This window comes from Torulaspora delbrueckii, chromosome 5 (genome assembly GCF_000243375.1).
Source record: "Torulaspora delbrueckii CBS 1146 chromosome 5, complete genome".
Lineage (NCBI taxonomy): Eukaryota > Fungi > Ascomycota > Saccharomycetes > Saccharomycetales > Saccharomycetaceae > Torulaspora > Torulaspora delbrueckii.
In genome coordinates, this window is record NC_016505.1 from 320,378 (window position 1) to 333,348 (window position 12,971).

General features: G+C 41.8%; 8 protein-coding genes across 8 annotated transcripts; 4 read left to right on the forward strand and 4 right to left on the reverse strand.

Moving 5' to 3' along the window:
- Nucleotides 1-137: 137 nt before the first annotated feature.
- COX18 (membrane insertase COX18) lies at nucleotides 138-1,070 on the forward strand (the record flags this gene model as incomplete). The annotated part of the gene is made up of 1 exon (XM_003681571.1): nucleotides 138-1,070. The coding sequence occupies one exon, from the start codon at nucleotides 138-140 to the stop codon at nucleotides 1,068-1,070; it is 933 nt and encodes a 310-aa protein (XP_003681619.1).
- Nucleotides 1,071-1,130: 60 nt separating this feature from the next.
- TDEL0E01660 (uncharacterized protein) lies at nucleotides 1,131-1,385 on the reverse strand (the record flags this gene model as incomplete). The annotated part of the gene is made up of 1 exon (XM_003681572.1): nucleotides 1,131-1,385. One exon carries the CDS (start codon nucleotides 1,383-1,385, stop codon nucleotides 1,131-1,133), a length of 255 nt encoding a protein of 84 aa, XP_003681620.1.
- A 458-nt stretch (nucleotides 1,386-1,843) lies between these two features.
- On the forward strand, nucleotides 1,844-5,905 carry ADE6 (phosphoribosylformylglycinamidine synthase; the record flags this gene model as incomplete). The annotated part of the gene is made up of 1 exon (XM_003681573.1): nucleotides 1,844-5,905. One exon carries the CDS (start codon nucleotides 1,844-1,846, stop codon nucleotides 5,903-5,905), a length of 4,062 nt encoding a protein of 1,353 aa, XP_003681621.1.
- Nucleotides 5,906-6,127: 222 nt separating this feature from the next.
- Nucleotides 6,128-7,054, reverse strand: ERG25 (methylsterol monooxygenase; the record flags this gene model as incomplete). The annotated part of the gene is made up of 1 exon (XM_003681574.1): nucleotides 6,128-7,054. The coding sequence occupies one exon, from the start codon at nucleotides 7,052-7,054 to the stop codon at nucleotides 6,128-6,130; it is 927 nt and encodes a 308-aa protein (XP_003681622.1).
- A 775-nt stretch (nucleotides 7,055-7,829) lies between these two features.
- NMD4 (Nmd4p) lies at nucleotides 7,830-8,495 on the forward strand (the record flags this gene model as incomplete). The annotated part of the gene is made up of 1 exon (XM_003681575.1): nucleotides 7,830-8,495. The coding sequence occupies one exon, from the start codon at nucleotides 7,830-7,832 to the stop codon at nucleotides 8,493-8,495; it is 666 nt and encodes a 221-aa protein (XP_003681623.1).
- Nucleotides 8,496-9,050: 555 nt separating this feature from the next.
- PEF1 (Pef1p) lies at nucleotides 9,051-10,031 on the reverse strand (the record flags this gene model as incomplete). Its single annotated transcript, XM_003681576.1, has 1 exon — nucleotides 9,051-10,031. The coding sequence occupies one exon, from the start codon at nucleotides 10,029-10,031 to the stop codon at nucleotides 9,051-9,053; it is 981 nt and encodes a 326-aa protein (XP_003681624.1).
- A 258-nt stretch (nucleotides 10,032-10,289) lies between these two features.
- On the reverse strand, nucleotides 10,290-12,329 carry STE11 (mitogen-activated protein kinase kinase kinase STE11; the record flags this gene model as incomplete). Its single annotated transcript, XM_003681577.1, has 1 exon — nucleotides 10,290-12,329. One exon carries the CDS (start codon nucleotides 12,327-12,329, stop codon nucleotides 10,290-10,292), a length of 2,040 nt encoding a protein of 679 aa, XP_003681625.1.
- Nucleotides 12,330-12,531: 202 nt separating this feature from the next.
- Nucleotides 12,532-12,801, forward strand: TDEL0E01720 (uncharacterized protein; the record flags this gene model as incomplete). The annotated part of the gene is made up of 1 exon (XM_003681578.1): nucleotides 12,532-12,801. The coding sequence occupies one exon, from the start codon at nucleotides 12,532-12,534 to the stop codon at nucleotides 12,799-12,801; it is 270 nt and encodes an 89-aa protein (XP_003681626.1).
- Between the last annotated feature and the right edge of the window lie 170 nt (nucleotides 12,802-12,971).

Sequence of the window (12,971 nt, forward strand, 5' to 3'; positions counted from 1 at the left end):
CATTGTATAGTTATAGGGCATTGTAATGAATTACGTATACAACAAGGGCGGAAGAGATGTCTTCATGGCGAATTAATTGAATGACATTTTTTCTTAAATAATAGTCACAAGAGCTGAGATTAGAACGTCGAGGCCTCATGTTGGTAAGTTCTTGCACTTATCGAGCAAGTCTGCGAGGTGTAATTGGGCTTCAATCAAACAAACGGTCATTTTCTATGTTTCAAGGTGTGTCCGATGCCTTGGTCACAATTCACACCGCATCTGGACTGCCGTGGGTAGTACTCATACCATTGGGAACCATTGCATTGAGGACAGTTACTACTTTGCCCTTGAGCATATGGCAAAGGAAGAGGATAGTGAAACAGCAGGAATTGAGGAAGCTAGTGCAGGCGATCCCACCAGTGACCAAATTACGACTGGCCGCTACCACGGCTTCAAAGATTGAAACAGGTCCAATTACCAGCTCAGGAAGTGCCATTAGTGAAACACCGACTACAGAGCCATCAGGGAAGAATCGAACTCTTACGCCTGAACAAATTACACTTCTGGCCGTAAAGGAAACAAGAAAGAGACAAAAGAGACTGTTCAGCAAGTACAATGTACAAATGTGGAAAAACATAGTTCTGCCCTTAGTTCAAGTGCCACTATGGGTAACATTGTCCATGGGTATAAGAACACTTACCGAGAAGAAATTATTAGAGACGAATTATTACAATATTTTGAGCACGTATATTCCTCCAAATTTGGATCTCAGCCTTCCCCTCGACTCCCTTCCAATGCTGCTGCCAATGATCCTAGGTTCATTTGCCCTTACCAATGTTGAGTACAACGGGAAGATGCTAACGAGCACGAAGGCATCAGATGCAGGAATTAAAGTCGCTACAGATGAGTTTTCAAAGATCTCACAAAGTATGACGAGTATCTTGAACATTTCGAGGTTCAGTTGTATATTCATGATGGGGATCTCATCCCAAGCACCATTATTACTCTCTTTATACTGGATAAGCTCACAGGCTTATTCATTCATCCAAAACTTGGTTCTAAACTGGCTATGGCCATACGAGAGGTGACTCAATTATCGAAATCTAATTTACATATACCTGTACAAAAAACCCACTTTGAAATAACAATCATTTCTTACCTTTGCCTTTCTCCAACTCTCTTCTCGTTCCCTTCAAAAGTTCCAAATGTCCCACTTTACTAGCAATCAGTCTCTCAGTGGATTCAGTCAAAGAAGCTGTCCTATTTAACTTCTTCAGATGTTCCAAAGATTTCTTCTTCGACTTAATTTGCAAAGGAGCACCTTTTCGAAGGTTCTTTTGTCTCTTGGTGACACGACGAGGATCCTTCACCTTTTGTTTTACCTTCAATGCTTTTTGGGGCATCCTTCAGATCAATTCTAGCTATTCAGTGAGCCGTAACTTGACTAAACACTTTGTATGATACCGTTATCATCATTGTCATCACCTGTAAATTTCAAGCGATGAGCTGAAAATTTTGCATATGGAAAGGCGCGATCAGAGTCAGAAAACGCTTCAAGATATCAAAGTAATACAGGTGACTAATAGTAGGAGCCATATTTGTCTAATCAATGCAGCAAGACCCTCGACTACACGTAAACGCAACCTTATAAAATCTGAGAGATTTCATCTTATGTCTTTATAAAATTTCGAGTCTTAGCGATCTAGTTCTGTCTTGAAGTATTAATTAACTTGTAATTTTTGAAAATTTTTCATCCGCTCACCTATACAACTAGGCTGCACGTAGTATATTAGACTAGCCTCTTTGTTCAATCACGTCCTGTGGTAGATTCAAGGAAGTCGAGAAAGGGTGAATTGCCAGGATGTCCGTCAAAATATTGGTCGGTCCAGTCGCTCTGCCTCAGTTCAGGGTCGACAACCTTATCGAAGAAATAAACCAGTACACTAACAGTACTGCGATAATCAATGAAGTTCGTTCCTGCTACGTTCACTATGTGGATGTCAAAGGTGATGGTGAATTGTCCACTGAAGATTACAAACGTTTGGAAGCACTATTGACTTATGATAATGCTTTGGACATCGAAAATGATGAACTTTCTAAGGTTTTACACGATGCAGTAGTAGAAAATGTCTCTGGAACCTCGTTGGAAAAGGATACTTACCTTATTAGAATTGCTCCAAGAAAAGGTACTATTTCTCCATGGTCCTCTAAAGCCACTAACATCACTTCGGTCTGTAATCTAGACGACAAAGTTAATCGTGTGGAAAGAGGTCTAGCTTTGCTGATCAATACTATTCCAGGTTTCCCACTCTTGGAGAATCTAAACGATGAATCTTTGAAGCCAGTTTTTGATAGAATGACTCAACATTTGTACCTTGAATCTCCACCTACTGGCGATGATTTGTTCCTACATGATTCTCCAAGACCTCTAGTACATGTTCCATTGGTCTCAGGCCGTTCCAAATCCTCTCCAAAGGAGATTTTGGAGAAAGCTAACGTCGACTTGGGTTTGGCTCTCGATCGCGGTGAAATGGAATATTTAGTTCAAGCTTTCGTCGAAACTTTGAAAAGAGATCCAACTGACGTTGAACTATTCATGTTTGCTCAGGTCAATTCTGAGCATTGTCGTCACAAGATTTTCAATGCTGACTGGACTATTGATGGGCTTAAGAAGAAATTTACACTGTTCCAAATGATTAGGAATACGCATAAATTAACCCCAGACTTTACTTTGAGTGCTTATTCCGATAACGCAGCGGTCCTGGATACTGACAATGAGGCTTATCACTACGCCCCAGACTTTTCTACCAAGAAGTGGACCGCAAAGAAGGAAAATGTTCCTATGTTGATCAAAGTGGAAACACACAACCACCCAACTGCAGTTTCACCATTCCCAGGTGCTTCCACTGGTTCTGGTGGTGAAATCAGAGATGAAGGTGCCACTGGTAGAGGTTCTAAATCAAAGTGTGGTTTGAGTGGTTTCTCCGTTAGTGATCTTTTAATCCCATTTCACCACCAACCTTGGGAACTGGATATCGGTAAACCATCTCATATTGCCTCTGCTTTGGATATCATGATCGAAGCCCCTCTAGGTTCTGCCGCTTTCAACAACGAATTCGGCAGACCATGTATCAATGGTTACTTCAGAACATTAACCACTAAGGTCAAAAACAGTCAAGGTAAAGAAGAAATCAGAGGCTTCCATAAACCAATTATGATTGCCGGTGGTTTTGGTGCCGTCAGACCCCAATTTGTCTTGAAAGACAAGCCTATCACTCCTGGCTCTCAATTGATCGTGCTAGGTGGCCAGTCAATGTTGATTGGTCTTGGTGGTGGTGCTGCTTCTTCCCTGGCTGCGGGTGAAGGTTCAGCTGATTTAGATTTTGCTTCTGTTCAAAGAGGTAACCCAGAAATGGAGCGTCGTTGTCAACAAGTCATTGACGCCTGTGTGGCCTTGGGAGAAAAGAGTCCAATTCAATCTATTCATGATGTTGGTGCAGGTGGCCTTTCAAACGCACTACCTGAATTGGTTCACGATAACGATTTAGGTGCCGTTTTTGATATCAGAAAGGTTTTATCACTAGAGCCAGGTATGTCTCCAATGGAAATCTGGTGTAATGAGTCTCAAGAACGTTATGTTTTGGGTGTTGCACCAAATGATTTGGCAGTCTTCGAAGAGATCTGTAGAAGAGAAAGAGCTCCTTATTCCGTCGTTGGTACCGCTACTGCTGAACAAAGGCTAATTGTTGAAGATCCTTTGCTAGGGGAGACTCCTATCGATCTTGAGATGCCAATCTTGTTTGGCAAACCACCAAAGATGTCTAGAGAAGCTACCACTGCCGAACTTCAACTACCAGAGGCCGATTTAAGCGCTGTTTTGGCCATCGGGGATGCAGTTGAGAGGGTCTTGCGTCTACCAGCTGTCGGTTCCAAGTCTTTCTTGGTTACTATTGGTGACAGAACTGTTACCGGTTTGATTGACAGAGACCAATTTGTCGGTCCATGGCAAGTTCCAGTCGCAGATGTTGGTGTTACTGCAACTTCTCTCGGCCCTTCCATTGTTAAGACTGGTGAAGCCTTGGCAATGGGTGAGAAGCCAGTAAACGCTTTGATCTCAGCTGCTGCTTCTGCCAAGTTGTCTGTTGCAGAGTCTTTGCTAAACTTGTTCGCTGCTGACGTCAAGTCACTAAAACATGTCAAACTGTCTGCCAACTGGATGTCGCCTGCATCTCATGAGGGAGAAGGTGCTAAGCTGTATGAAGCTGTCCAGGCTTTAGGTATTGATTTATGTCCAGCTCTTGGAATTTCCGTACCTGTTGGTAAGGACTCCATGTCGATGAAGATGAAATGGGATGACAAGGAAGTCACCGCTCCTCTATCCTTGGATATTACTGCTTTCTCTCCAGTGTTCAACACCTCCAACACATGGACTCCTTTGTTGAACAAAGACGTCGAAGATACCGTTTTAGTACTTGTCGATCTCGCTGCTTTGCAAGAAAAGAAATCGATGGGTGGTTCTGCTTTGTTACAAGTCTACAGTCAAGTTGGTAACGACTCTCCTACTGTTCATGACAACAGTGTTTTGAAGGGTTTCCTCACAGGTTTGTTAGAGCTTCACAAAACCAACATTGTGCTGTCTTACCACGATAGATCTGATGGTGGTCTGTTAGTAACATTATTGGAAATGGCATTTGCCTCAAGATGTGGTTTGGCTACTATGGTTAAAGCATCTTCTCTCGAAGAAGTCTTGGTTGAATTGTTCAATGAAGAGCTAGGTGCTGTCTTCCAAGTCACACAATCGAACTTGGATGAGTTCAGGAAGATCTGGGAGCGCAACGGTGTTTCTGCTGATTACGTCTCCGTTGTTGGTAGACCTGACTTCAGCTCTCAAGCTATCAGAATCATTGGCAGCGAAGGTAAGCATCTATACGAAAGCACTAGAGGTGACTTGCAACAAATTTGGAGTTCTACCTCATTTGAAATGCAAAAGCTAAGAGATAATCCAAAGAGCGCTGAAGAGGAATTTTATGCAATCAAGGATGACAAAGATCCAGGTCTTCACTACGCCTTGACTTACGATCCAAGTGATGATCTCAAGATTGGTGCACAACTTTCAAGTGTGAGACCAAACGTTGCCATCTTGAGAGAACAAGGTGTGAACGGTCAAATGGAGATGGCATGGTGTTTCGAGCAAGCAGGTTTCACATCTATCGATGTTACCATGACCGATTTATTGGAGGGCAGAGTTCACCTAGATGACTTCGTCGGTATCGCCGCTTGTGGTGGTTTCTCTTATGGTGATGTTCTTGGGGCCGGTGCCGGTTGGGCTAAGTCGGTTTTGTACCACGAAGGTCTACGTGCTCAATTCGTCAAGTTCTTCCAAGAAAGAGAAGACACTTTCGCCTTCGGTGCCTGTAACGGTTGTCAGTTCTTGAGTAGATTGAAAGAGATCATTCCAGGCTGTGAAAACTGGCCAAGCTTTGATAGAAATGCCAGTACACAATACGAAGCTCGTGTTGCTATGCTTCAAGTTTTCCAGGATAACGACCAAACTGAAAGTATCTTCTTGAATGGTATGCTAGGTTCCAAACTACCTATCGCTGTAGCACACGGTGAAGGTAAGGCCACATTCGCATCTAAGGATCAGCAAGATGCCTTCGAAAGCCAAGGACTTTGCGGCTTGAGATACATTGACAATCACGGTAATGTGACTCAAAGATTCCCTTACAATCCAAATGGTTCGGCAAACGGTATTGCCGGTGTGAAGTCTCCAAACGGAAGAGTCTTGGCCATGATGCCTCATCCAGAGAGAGTTTGCAGATTAGAAGCTAACTCTTGGTATCCAGCTGAGAAGTACGAGGAATGGGGCGGTTACGGTCCATGGATTCGTCTATTCAGATCAGCAAGAAAATGGGTTGGTTAATCTAACAATGTATAATATAAATATCAATTAAGATCCGTATTGAGTGAATCATTTCTTTTACGCACTGTGATGCATTAAGTGGCTGTTAGAGCTTAGTAGAGCTTTTCATAGTTCTATCGTTTTCGTTACCTAAAAACATACATAAGTTAATAATTTAGTGAGGATGTTACCATCCCATAAGAATTCTAATATCGTACCGAATTATGCAAAAGAATGTAAGATCTATTCATTCTTCTTAGCGTTAGATTCAGCCTTTAATTTCATTCTTTCTTCTCTGGCAGCCTTTGCCTCTGGACCAGCTTCAGTGTCCAAGCAGAAATCCCACCATCTGAAAGACGATGCGTAGTTACCAATAAAGTAATGATGGTGTAGATCATGGTGCTCAGCACCGGCCCAGAATGGTAGAAATTTGTTCAAAGACCATGGGAAATCATAACCGGAGTGAGAGTCAACGGCTTGGAAAAGTCTCAAAGTAATCCATACACAAAGGGTGAACAGATGTAGTTTACCAGTGTACATGACGTAAAGGATTGGCATACCAACAGTACCGAAACCCAAAGACATGGTCTCAGCAGGATGAGCATATTCTGCAGATAGACCAAATGGAGCCGCATATCTGTGATGTTGCTTGTGAATGTACTTGTAAAAGACACCGTAATGGAACAGACGGTGAGCCCAGTAATGCCACATATCCTCTAAGAAGAAAAACAAACCAATCTCTAGACACATGGTAGTCAAAGATGGGAATGGGACTTGAACGGAGATACCGAGTTTCTCACACATTGGATGGAAAGTCCAGATTGGAATAGCTTCGACTAAGAAATGGGATAGCACAACAGATTTTAGACAGTGCCATTGTTCCTTGGCACTTGGAATCTTTGTTGGTTGTATCTTCCATTTCCTAAAATATGGTATTTGATCAATGATGAACCATGGCAAACTTCTTGTGAAATACATAACTTCGTGAAGTAGGAAAAACATTAAACCAGTCGCTAGCACATCGTTGTTCATATAAGTGTACCATGCAGCCCAGTATTTTTCCATCACATTCAATTGTGGTTGCAATTGATAAACATTTTGCAACGTCTTAGAGTAAGTGTTCTCACGAATGAGTTCGCACAACGTTGCGTTACTAAACACAGCAGACATCTTGGTTCCCTTGAGGCTAGCTACTGGGTTAAGCAACTCAATTTCTCAGCTACCAGATATTATCGAATAATTTCACATTTATATATACATCCATTAAAGAACTGGTCGTCGTTCCAGAAGGTCGTATAAACAATTCCCCGAGCATCTCAATCAAATGAGCCCATACAACTTGACGCCACTCATCGTTAAGCCGGTAAGAATCTAGTAAGTAAATTTTGCAAAAGTAAGGCCATTTTTTCGTCGAATTAATTAAACGATGCATTTATCACATATCGTAGAAATAAACGAAGCTTAGCAGGTAGTTACGTTTAGCTTAACGACACAATTTTGTAATGGCCGAGGTTTTAGAAGACCGATGCAAGAAGGTTGCTTGATTGGGAGAAGGTTCGTTCAGTACAGTCACAATAGAAGATACCGAAAAATGCGGCGTCGAGAATTTAACTCACCTTAAGTCTTCTTTCGAAGCGAAAGTTAATTTTTTAATGTAGTTACAAGTTCAAGATAGCTTTGGAGTAGTAATATGCAAACTGTTCGACTCAATGGGTTACCAGAAAGAATCTATTCGTCAGGACTTGTAGTATTGATTCCATCAAGCCTAAGTAGCTTCAATTAAAGGTTTTAAAGGCGGGTAATGGAACTCTTGATGAAAATTCAAGAAGCAAGCTCATCGAATCGATACTCATCTCATAGAGGTCGACAGTTGTTGATCACCCCAAATACCGTTTGAGAGATTATGAACTCTCCAACCGTGGATTCTAATGGCTCATCTGAGTCGATGAATACTTATAATTTTATCCTCGAGGCTTCTTCCTTTGAGAAAGGGCTGGGGAATATCAAGAGATGGTGTTTGGAATGCCCCAAGAGCACGAAATTAAGACTTTATATGCCTACTTTCACTTTGAATGAATTGGATTTCTTAAGATACAAACGGAAGAGTTTTGTGGCTCGTGAGTCTTTGAAATTCATCGATAGTATTGATCATAGGACGGAAAACCCTGAGATTATTATTGAGTTCCCAGAAATTTTGGATATTATTTCATGGTCAGAAGTGCTGGATTTTGTTAGTGAAAACCCCGGGGATGTCGATACATTGAACAGGTTACCTAGAAGACTGAAGAATTTGATCAAGAGTTGTCTGTACAAGTGCCAATTTGACGACGGTATGGATGGCTTGAGATGGATTTTGATCACTGAGGATCCTCAAGTGAGAAGTCTTGCTAACATTTGCAGAATTCCGTGGTGTTCCTTAGTTGACGCAGATTCTGCCTTGACTAAAGAGATGAACGTTAAGCAGTACAAGGAAAGCGAAAGATTCAATGAGCTTATGGTCAAGAATGGTATTAAAGAAGAGACAAGCCAATATGGCCAAAGGGTGGTTAAAACCACTTTCGAGAGTACCGTTTATGCACCCAGAGGGCGCGGTGAGCTTTGGTCTCCATGAATTAGTACGACCCTACACAAATGGCATACCACAAGAAGTGGACATAAGAGCGGACTGTTCCTCTGCGAGGGAAGTTTGCAAGAAGTGTCAAGAAACTTTCTCTTTTACTTGTTTTGTCAGATATTTGTCAATGAGTGTATTCATCGAATGGATAGTACTTAAACTTCGCATTCTAACATTAGAGATGCCAGAAAAAAAGGTAACATATAGGTATTCATCATGTAAATCAAAACAGAAAAGAGAAAAAAATGTGCACACTAATACTTTAGTGGAACCAACACTTTTCGAGGTTGAATCATTACTCGATCTTTTACTACCTCCATCATGAAGTAATTGTATTTTTTACGTCGAACGCTTTTATAGGAATAAATTCGAAAAATTGATCATTTTTTCGGGTAACAATCAGTAAAAGAGCCATTAGTTAGGGCTCAGAACTTTAAAGGTTGAATACCGGTGATGAGTTGTACTAATTACGTTCAAGAGCCTTCACTCTAGCTGTATAATTACTTGTTACTTGAGATCCATTAATATCTTGCTTGTAGCCGGCTGCGTATACTAGCGAGGCAGAAATCTACCCAGATATAACGTTTGATCGATAAAGTCTTTGTATTGGATTGTCGCTATACCTTCCTGGTTCAGGTCATACTTCCTAAAACACTTTGTCAGCCTCATGAGCCACACTAGGGCTTCAACAAATTTATCAAATTTCAACTCCTTCCCATTAACGCTCTGGTTAATAAATTCTGCATATTGGTCAAATAGCCTTTCGCTAACTTCAAAAGGTACCAAGTATCCAAGTTCCTGTAAGGAGTTATGGAACTCACTCACAGATATCGTAAATGATCCATTTATATCGTTGTCGACATAAACCTTTCGCCAATTCTTAACTCTTTTGTAAAGCGAGACGAACTCACTCTGGTTGATGGTCCCAAATCGTGAAGCGCCGAATAAGTTTATCAGGGCATCAACTGCCGATATGCAAAAATGAGTATTGTCATCATTTTGTAATAGGTTTTGTAGTTCCTCTGCTGTTAGCCTACCTTTATTCTTATAATCGTGGTTCAAAAATAATTGCATTGCTATCTGGATATCCCTGGTGTCCTCCATTGTGTCCATAGAGTTCCTAGAGCCAACAGTAGTCGGACTGCTTGTTGTCGCTGGTGAGCTTACTATACGTTGTGGTGGTGGAGTCGCCCTAGTTGGAGGTTGCGTTGGAATATTGGGCGGTCTAACCCTACTAGGTACTCGATTTGTCGGGCTTTGCCTTGAGTTAGGAGGAAGGTTTATTTGAGATGGCGCTGATTTTCTGTTTTCATATCTTGGATCATAATATGGCCCCATATTGCTTTGAGTCACTGGAGCACTATTATTATAGGCCATCGGAGGTAAAGGTGTCGGAGGTATATGCTTATCGGGATCTACTCTTGTACCTCGGCCCATCTTCATTTCATATTTCTGCTGTCTTCTCAGCTTTTCCTCATCCATTCGACGTTTAGTCTCCCTCATGGCCTCCTTCGGAGTTGCATAAAGCTGCATTGATAAGCGCTTGTTAATATGTATTTGGTTTTATGCTTATAGTGACTAAATGCATTCAAATAAAAACATACCATTAGGTCATCACCCGCAGCATAGTTCAATTTCTTGGGGCACATTGAAACTAACCTGAGTGAGGTACTGTACGATTCTATTTCGATAGCTCACCTAGTTGAAGTAGAACAGGTCTCAATCCGTATATATTTCACTTTATTGAAATAGTGTCAGGCTCACGTGATATGAATAAACCATATAAAGATATTATATGAGGTGGGCATCGAGCCAGGGATGCTGTAACAGGTCTGCTGCACCAGGTCTCTTCTTGTAGTCCAACAAGAAGGTCTTTTCGAGGAAGCTTTTACTCTCATCTGTGGCCCATGAAGGTATCTCGGGCGCAGTACTAGTACCAATCTTGAAGATGGCTTGCATTTGCGAGAAATCTGGGAACGGATGTCTACCTGTGAACATTTCTATAACGACACAGCCAGTAGACCATATGTCAGCCTTTTCTGTTGTGGCTGCTTGTTTGACTACTTCGGGAGCCATCCAATAAACAGAACCCTGCAATGATGCTCTTTTATTTTGTTGCTTATTGAGTGGAGACAGTTTCTTTGAGATACCAAAATCAGTAATCTTTACACATCCCTTGATATCTATCAGTATGTTAGCACCTTTTATGTCTCTGTGAATAATGTTCTTTCTGTGAAGGTAGACCACACCAATGAGAATCTGTCTCGTAAAATTGATGATAAGAGATTCTTCAAATGGCCCATAACTGTTAAGCATAGAAGAAACGGATCCGCCAGGCACGTATTCGAGAAAAATGTTTAGGTTACCGCTTTCTTCAGACGAACCATAATATTTTACAATGTTTTCGTGGTGTAGATCTTTCAGCAAGTTCATTTCATGCTGCAGGGCGTCAATCATCTTTCTATGTATACGAGAAGCATTTTTCAACTTCTGCTCATGCTTCAGATCGTTCTTGTCGTCCGAACCGCCGACAAGCCCAGCCGCAAAGGCACTGGACTGTAGTTCAACTTGTTTAACAGCCATTAGTTCACCTGTACGGGCATTCATCCCAAGGTAAACAGTACCAAAACTTCCGGAGCCAATCCTTGCACCTTTGAGCCAGGTCTTTGGAGTAGCCATCTTTGTTGGTAAAGATACAATCTCACTGTCTGGATCTTCGTCCAGCTGATCTTCAGGACGAGCATTCCACAGTTCAATACGATCATCGTTTGGGAAATCTGGTACGCGCCGTTCCACTGTACTAGAGGTAGTTTTGTTCGACCCGCTATCATCACTGCTTTCATTCTGCATGACGGTTCGTAACAAAGCGGAGTTCACCGCATTAGATTGATTTAGCAGAATATCTCCAACGTTGTTGCTATCCTTACTTGGTGTTCGGCCCTGAATGGTGGATAACCTTGCTGACTGCCTAAAAGATTCTTTCAAAGTTTTTTCCAGACGTCTCATATCTGCATGAGGAAAGTAACCAGCCAGGTTGGTCGAGATGAGTTCACTCGGAGGTCTCTGATTGAAAATCTTGCGGATCTTGTCCTTACCATTATCTAACCGCAAACGAGAACTGGAAGCTGGCAAGGCATTCCCAGAAACAGATTCATTAGCGTTTGTCTGGGTCAAATGCTGAGCACTCAGAGTCTTGACATACAATTTCTTCGAAGTCAAAATAGCTTTGTCACTAGGGGTCTGATCCTTCGAGACAAAGATCAACCTGTTCTTCTCCGAGCGATCAGCTGAATGACAAATGGTCACCAACTCAACATCATAAAGCAGATGTAGGACGTTCTTCAAATAGTCAACAACAAAGACATCATAATCCGGAATAGCTTGAGAATCATCCTCTTCACTTCTTGAAGGTAATCTCTTGATAAGTCTTTTCTTAATAGAGTCCGCATTGAAACAGCCATTCACATTAACCTTCTTCGCTGAGCCATCATTCAAAATAAAGATCACCGAGTGCTTTTCAGTGGTCAATTCCTCACTTGCTGGCGCTCCTGCTGTTGATAACGAACCAATCTTTTCTATAATCTCATTTAATTGACTCGTACAATCCTGCTGTGACTTTGAACCTGTCAATTGCTTAGCCCTGTGCAAGATCCGCACCCTATCCCCCAGCTTAGATACTCCTAATGCATTTAACAACTCTCGATCCAGGAATCTTACCTCTCGTGGAGTCAGAATCCTGCATTCGACGAACTTTTCGAGATACTGTTCACAATTTAAGCCTTGTAAAAAGTTCTCAATAAACCTAGTATCAATAGCACCATCTGAGACCATACTTGATACTCGATGAAACCAGTAATAGCCGATCTGTTCACCAAGTTTAAGCTCACAAACCTCGACCAAGAATTAATCCAATCTTCCGTTACGTGTGACTCAAATTCAGCCTCTTAAGGAGAATGATAATTACAAGACCCTTGAACACGTTAGATCTAATCTCTACTTGAACCGTTGAACTCGAAATATAACTTGCCAGAAGATGAGTAGCGACAAATCACAGGAGACTGGCCAAAATTCTCAAAATAGTGCAAGCGATGAGCCATCGGATCACAAGTTAAAGTTGCACTCCAGAAGACATAACCACCCTAAAGAGTTCGACGCAGATAAGCTAAGAAAACCTCATACAGTGGTACATGGTTTAGGCAGGCCTGGTTTAGGTGAGATTCCGGGCGGGAATGCTGGTGGACTACTAAGGAACGACCGCAGACCAGAGGCTCCCAGCCAGAAGAACTCCAGTGCTGGGGAATGATTTGTGTAATATATAGCTGGTATATATCTTATTACTTCAAAGTTAACCGTTATGTGTTATTTTCATCTGCGTATTGAGCGACCCTTGCAGATTCGAGTGTTCGCTTTTATTAGACTATATCTCAACAAATTCTTTAATCGAACAGGCTGAATATAAAGTAGCAAGCCAAG